This window comes from Neolamprologus brichardi, chromosome 20, assembly GCF_056152115.1.
Source record: "Neolamprologus brichardi isolate AB-2024 chromosome 20, ASM5615211v1, whole genome shotgun sequence".
Classification (NCBI taxonomy): Eukaryota; Metazoa; Chordata; class Actinopteri; order Cichliformes; family Cichlidae; genus Neolamprologus; species Neolamprologus brichardi.
Window position 1 is genome coordinate 32,900,987 of NC_142123.1, and position 7,150 is coordinate 32,908,136.

General features: G+C 38.7%; 1 protein-coding gene across 1 annotated transcript; it reads left to right on the forward strand.

The window, feature by feature from the left end:
• The first annotated feature begins 2,739 nt into the window (after positions 1-2,739).
• LOC148097042 (uncharacterized) lies at positions 2,740-5,123 on the forward strand. The gene is made up of 4 exons (XM_087834442.1): positions 2,740-3,207; positions 4,312-4,599; positions 4,724-4,756; positions 5,076-5,123. The coding sequence occupies exons 1-4, from the start codon at positions 2,740-2,742 to the stop codon at positions 5,121-5,123; spliced, it is 837 nt and encodes a 278-aa protein (XP_087690568.1).
• Positions 5,124-7,150: the final 2,027 nt, after the last annotated feature.

Sequence of the window (7,150 nt, forward strand, 5' to 3'; positions counted from 1 at the left end):
TGTATTCTGAAAGAATAGAGGGAACAATTTATGTGTGAATTTTAGTGTAAATATTCAGCATGTCTTGGTACTGGGTGAAATCTGTTATATAAAATACTGCCTGCATCCTCCCAGTATACACAACGTGGCCTTTGCTGTCTGCAGTTCTGTTTTAGAGACCCATAAGAGCCATTTGAGAAGTTTAGTTACCGATTTCAGCTAACTGTGCTTTGTATTTTTTGTTCCTCCCTTTTCCTACTTACAAATTTGTTTTATTGTCAACTTGCTTCTGACTTTCACTTTCAGTAACTGTTTAGGTTTATGCACTGAATAGTAGGAAATACTAGGAAAAAATTAGGAAACATTTTTCGATTGTGGTCCACTGAAAACTGACAGACCCACCTCAGTGACACTGATGGGATGAGACCATCCTCAGTGATGTTGTAGCTTAACAGAAAATTAAAGCTTAGATACAGTTAAAGTGATGTAATCTATCCCAAGTCACCTCACTATTTTTCAGGATATTACTAGAAAAAAAAGGTGAAGGTCTGTGAACCTCTTAAGCCCCAACGTTCCCTGATACGGGGGCAAAAGGCAGGAGATCAGGTAGGCTTGGGGCTTAAGAGGTTAACCTGAAATTTATTGTGCTGACACGCAAGAACAAGGTTTGGAATTCACTGATGGTCTTTTTAACATCCGTGTTTGTTATTGTTCATCTATCTGGAGGCTGTTAAGGCTTAAATTTTAGTGTCAGACTTCACAGGTGTACCAGCTGCCTATAGTAAATATGGCAATGAGGTACACAATATCAAAACAATGTTGTTTCACTTCAATTCAACTTTATTTATATAGAGACTTTGCAATACAAAGAGAGAGCTAAAAAGAGCTGTAAACACAAACTATAACAAAACAAGCAGCTCTGCATTTCATTGTTACAAAGAGATATGACAGTACATATAAACTAAATCAAAAACAGAAACGTTGTGGCATCTGTGGTGCAGATGTGGTTGTAATATCTGCTAATGTGACAGTGTTATTAGTATCTGTTTACTATTGTGACAATAATTTTACTTTTTAGAATTTTGTATTTGACAGCAAGACAGAAAGAGAGCGTGAGAGGAAAGCAGGAAAACACACCTTTGTCTTTTCTCTCTAGTTCTCCTTCCTGTCACCCAGAATCAGCTGAAGGAAGTTTTAGTTCCTACTTTGTATCTGTTGGAGATGAGACAAACGAAACTTGGTGGAGGAGCTTTAGCTGAGAATGCACAGCAGAATCAGCTCAATCATATTGACTTCTCATTATATCATATCAGTCCTGTATAGTCACACCAGCACTTTTACTTGATGTTTTGCACCCTCTGCATGATAAGTTACATACTGCACATTTTTTGAGCTCAACCAAAGTCAAAATGCAAACAGCATCGTATAAAAATAACTTTGTTCACAGATATATTTTAAAGATGTTAAAGCCAACATTCTCCTCCTGCAACTAGGATAAAAAAAAGAAGCAGAAAACAACAGGCAAGAAAAAACTAAACATTCACAAAGCTGTGCACCTGTAACCATGAACGCTTGTGGTTTATGTTCAAATTTGTTCTCAGCCCGAATAGTTCCTCCTGAATACAGTTTCACACTTCCTGTGTCTTCGTCTTTGTGCCATCTTCATTTCCTCTTCTGAAGTTTTAAGATTCACTCAAACAAATAAATTCACAAATAAATGTGAATTAATTTAATTATTCCATGTGCTGATGAATGGTAAATGGTAAATGGACTGGTTCTTATATAGCGCTTTTCTACTCTTTCTGAGCACTCAAAGCGCTGTACACAACTTGTACATTCACCCATTCAGACCCAATCGCACAAGCACATTTCTCTAAGTGCTTTCTAAGTAACATTCACACGCACATTCATACTCCGATGGATGCATCGGAGAGCAATTTGGGGTTAGTATCTTGCCCAAGGATATTTGGCATGCAGACTGGGGAAGCCAGGGATCGAACCACCAACCTTCCGATCAGTAGATGACCTGCTCTACCACCTGAGCTACAGCTCGTCATCCTCTTTTCCACACCCCTTCTGGGCGATCGTGGCTCAAGAGTTGGGAGTTCACCTTGTAATCAGAAGGTTGCTGGTTCGAGCCCCGGCTTGGACAGTCTCGGTCGTTGTGTCCTTGGGCAAGACACTTCACCCGTTGCCTACTGGTGGTGGTCAGAGGTGGTGGTCAGAGGCAAGGCTGCCAGTGTCCGGCAGCCTTGCCAGATACTATCAGTGCGCCCCAGGGTGGCTGTGGCTACGATGTAGCTTGTGTGAATGGGTGGGTGACTGGATGTGTAAAGCGCTTTGGGGTCCTTAGGGACTAGTAAAGCGCTATACAAATACAGGCCATTTACAAGTTAAAAAACGTTTTTAAAAAGTCATCTGTCAATCCCACATCATATGTCTTTGCTTGCATATTGTTGCAAATGATTACAATATTGTCTCCATAGCTTGGTTAGAAACATTTTTTTGTTTGATTTAACCAAAATCTTTCCGAGTGAGGATTCTTTCTACTGAGATTTGAAGGACTGGGTGGTCAGAAAAACATGTTTTCAATATTCAGAGCAATGAAAAAAAAATACTGCAAGAACTTTTCAAGATCAAAGCCCAGGGAGATAAAAGAGGCTGCAGATATTCTTCTGTGTACAGGAAGAGCACAGTTTACTCTCAGAATATTCAGTTTAAGTTTGCAGCTCTCAGCAGAAGCCAACTTCAGCACCCAAGATGAAGACCTTCTTCCCAAAATTTGCCATCAAACAATACAGCATGTATGTCGCAATGATTGTGGTTTTTGTTCACAATTATGTGCTTGACGAGGATTTAAACTGCACTTGCGATGCTGATATAACAACCTGCTCTTTCTACTTGGTTCTACCTTTTTTAATTTTATGTGCTTTACAACTCTGGACAGACGAGCCATTCAAGAGAGTCTGGAAATACACATGTCCTACATGCACATGTTGTTGTTGTTGTTGCAAATGCAGGTGCAAACTTTTCTTGGTTTTGTGTTTACAAATTATGAAGGCAGTTTGCATTGGTCTGCTTTGGGTATTGTCCGTGTTCATCGATGGAGACTGGTTTGTTTGCTGTTGCAATACATATGAAGAACATCCACAGTTAGGCTGCAAAGACAAAGAAAACATCACAGCTGAGGAACGAGTACTGATTGCTAAGCTGAAAAACAAATCCTTGGTGAGTAAAGTTGTCGTTCTTCACACATCATACAGTACCAGTCTGTGTTGCTCTCTCGACTTATTGTGTTTTTTTACTCCTTTATCTAAGATAAACCTGAATATCTGCAGATATAGGAAGTTTGTAATAAGTTTATTTCACTTAAATTTTAGATCTCTTTCACTAATTATACTTGTATACAAGTATAAATGGATGGTATGGATGGTTACATCTGACCTTGAAGAGTCCAGTGACCAATACAGGGAGACTTTGCATCAGAGAGCTGCTGAAACCATCCAATGTTTGGAACAAAACAACCAAATTTTGATATGTTTTCACGTGACTCTATACACTACACTTAATGAGCTGTTTTCTGTATGATTTTCATATCATTGTGGTCCAAAAATCTGGTCCACCTTTCTTTACAACATTGCTTCAGTTCATTGAGGTTCACAGATATTTGTTGATGAACAGCTCTCTTCAGGCAGTTCAGTCAGGTTGAGGTCTGGAGTTTGACTGGGCCAGAGCAGCATGTTGGTTTTTTCTTTTTCAACCAATCTGTTGGAAATTTGCTGCTGTCCTTGGAATCTCTTTTCTGTTGTATGACTCAGTTGGGGCGAAGCTTTAGCTGCCAGCCAGACAGGCTCACATTGGGATACTTTAGCATACAGAGGAAATCACGGTTCCATCAAAGCAAGGTGACAAGACAAGTGGCTGCTAAACAGCCTCAACCCCTCACAACTCCACCACCATGCTTGGTAGTCGATTTCAGGTGTTCACCACCTAACCCTTGGGTCGCATTAATCCAAAGGATGTTGTTCCAGAAATCTTTAGTCATCATTAGCTGATGAGGCTTTTGCACTCTAGTCTGTTCCACTTAATTTTGTTCTCTCTACTCTGACTTCACAACTACTTTATAGGAAGGGGTTAATTAGCAGATGCACACCAGGTGTGCTGGTTTTTGTAATTGTACTGTCAAATGACGAAGAAACTGATGAGTTGAAAAGAAAAAATAACACAGACTGGATTCTTTCCAGATATCACCTGTTTAACTAAATACATGCCCTCTTTTACAGTTTTGTAATAAAATATATTAAAATATGATCTTTGTTGCTTCTCCTTCAGCTTATTGGCTTGGGTGCACTCTTGGTTGGCTTTGTGGTGGTTACCTTTGTGTTACCACTTGGATGGAAAAAAAGCTGTGAAAAGAACAAGAATTGCTGTGACAGAAAACTTCTATACGACCAAATGATTTTGGAGGAGGAAGAAAATGTACTCACAGAGATGATAAGAAAAGCAGCAAAAGATAAGCTGACCGAAGAAATGCAGAAGAAACTTGACAGTGAAAGATGGGGGGAATGTTTTGATGTTGCTGAAAAGCTGATTGAAAACGAAACTCCACCAACACACAAGGTAATATCATGTTGCTCTATGAAGAGTCCAGTGACTTTTTAAAAAAATATGTAAACCACTTCAGTCCAGATGGGACTGAAGAACAAGTAAAATACATGATCCTCTGTTTTTTCTGTCTCTGTAGGACGAAATTTCTCTTGAAATTAAGGGGCCAGAGGTAAATGTATCATTCTATCTGCTGTTCACCTTCCACGTTTAATTGTATCTATTTTGTTTTGGACCTACAAAAGCAGTTTTACATTCTGTATTATTTCAACCTAGTGGTTTTTTTCCTAATCCTAATTACAGATTAAATTAGGAACAGAAATTTTTATCATCACTTTGTCTGTTCTGTACTGACTTTACTTAAGTTTGAATAGAAAACAAAGAAAAACAAAGCAATCAAAGGTGTGTGTGTGTGTGTGTGTGTGTGTGTGTGTGTGTGTGTGTGTGTGTGTGTGTGTGTGTGTGTGTGTGTGTGTTTTAAATTTAAACAGGAGGACCCCCTAATGGAGAAGTCAGAAAAACGCACAACAAAAATGTGAGGAAAGTATCGTCACTGTGACCATCTTATCAGAATTCAGAAGTTTCATTTTCAGTTTATGAGAAAAAATATGTATTTACATCACAAGTGAAAGGAAACTATAGTAAAATTGTTATGTTATGCTTATAAATACCATGTTATGGTGATACATGTATGTTTCATATATTTCAACGTTTTTTTATGTCACATGAGAGTAGATTTTTAATGGTGCTATTTTTAATCTATGATATTGTTTGAATTTCACAATTGTGAGCATGTTCTACAGAAATTGTGCATCACTTTGTAGCTGACAGCTTGTCTCTAGGCATCTTGTAGCCTTTGGTTGGCTTGGGAACACTTTCCCTTTATATTTGGATCAACTGTAGTCTTCACTCTCCCTCGTAGCCACTTTATCACTCTGTTTAGTTTAGTTTAACTTTTGACCTGCTCGCTTCACACTGATGTTGGCTATTTTGTTTCTAGTTGCTTTATGTGTGACCATCTCTTTAAGCTCAAATTTTACAAGTAGCCTATTAAAGACATTAATAATATAGTTTTCACTGTTCCTGTAACATTTAATGCCACCTGTGTACAAACGACATGCTCAAAGAAGCTGTGAAGTTTCAGGTTTACAGAAATCATAAAAATGAAGCTTTTGGGTCTAGAAAGAGAAAAACAGAGATTTTGATTTTAACGTGCTAAGCTGATATTTTAATAAATACTTTCAAATGAAATGCACAATTTGAATTGTAATATGTGTTTCAGTAAAAATGAATAAAAAAAAAAAACATGAGCTTTGCATTTTGTTATTTGTCTTTCCTTTTGTCCACTGAACATTTAGCTTTTTGTGCTGTTTGTGGTTTAATATGAGATCAGCAGTGATATTCTGCATCTCAAATGTTTTCATACTTCAAGTTACAGGCAGTGTTGGGAAGGTTACTTTTAAAATGTATTCCACTACAGAATACAGAATACATGTCCCAAAATGTATTCTGTAACGTATTCCGTTACGTTACTCAATGAGAGTAACGTATTCTGAATACTTTGGATTACTTAATATATTATCATGCTGTTTACAACTACATGAATGTACTATTGCTGTGATTTATTACTGTTACTGAAGGTCCGCGGCTCCGAACCGTAGTAAAGGGACCTCTGGCTAATACGGTGGGTTCTGTTTCGGGCTCGTAGCCGAAAACTAGCTTTACTTTGTTGTCTGGGTCAACTTTGCTAGCGAGAGACAGAGAGAGGCGTTGAAAGGCTGCTCCAACGGAACTTATTGTTTTTGGAGGAAAACACGAACACGGTGTACAGTCGAGTCTTAATAGCTTACTTACAACTGGGCTCGTCAGGCTCTCTTCTTGGCTGCAGTGGTTATTATTATATTTACATGCTTCCAGCTCCCGTTTCTGCTCGATGACAGCTCTACTTTTCCTTTTTCTCCCTCCCTCGCTCACAGACACATAACGGGTATGGCAGTCCATTCTCCCTGCAGCACGGACTACACTGCCCATGATGCTACATTCTTTAGAGCTATACCTGTAGCATTCTGCCTATTAGCTTAGCACAACAACAACAGGCACTCTCTCACCCAGGAAACACGCAGAGAGAGAGCGTCACCCTGTAACCATGGCAACCGTAACGCTGCCGCCTGGAACAACAGAACGTAGCTGTCAAACAAAACCCAAACAGTCCTGACCCGCCACAATATGAAACAGGGAAGTACCGCCGTGTAATCCATTTATTTCAACAAAGTAACTGTATTCTAAATACCACCTTTTTAAACGGTAACTGTAACGGAATACAGTTACTCATATTTTGTATTTTAAATACGTAACGGCGGTACATGTATTCCGTTACTCCCCAACACTGGTTACAGGTAATGCTGAACTGTAACTGTTTCTGCTAATTGTGTTATCTGTATCCTGCTGTGGATCCAGAGGTTTTTAAGAGATGATTTCAGACCACATGAAGTCAGATGTTTTTGACACCAAAAGATTTCAATGGTTTTCAGCTATTATGTCAGTTATTTTTTATTAAATAGGAGGT

What these genes read in the sequence shown, in the direction of transcription:
- LOC148097042 (XM_087834442.1), top strand. Translation starts at nt 2,740, where the DNA reads ATGAAGACCTTCTTCCCAAAATTTGCCATCAAACAATACAGCATGTAT. An exon ending in AGCTGAAAAACAAATCCTTG is followed by an intron (nt 3,208 to 4,311) that starts GTGAGTAAAGTT and finishes CTTCTCCTTCAG; the next exon opens with CTTATTGGCTTGGGTGCACT. An exon ending in TTGAAATTAAGGGGCCAGAG is followed by an intron (nt 4,757 to 5,075) that starts GTAAATGTATCA and finishes AAATTTAAACAG; the next exon opens with GAGGACCCCCTAATGGAGAA.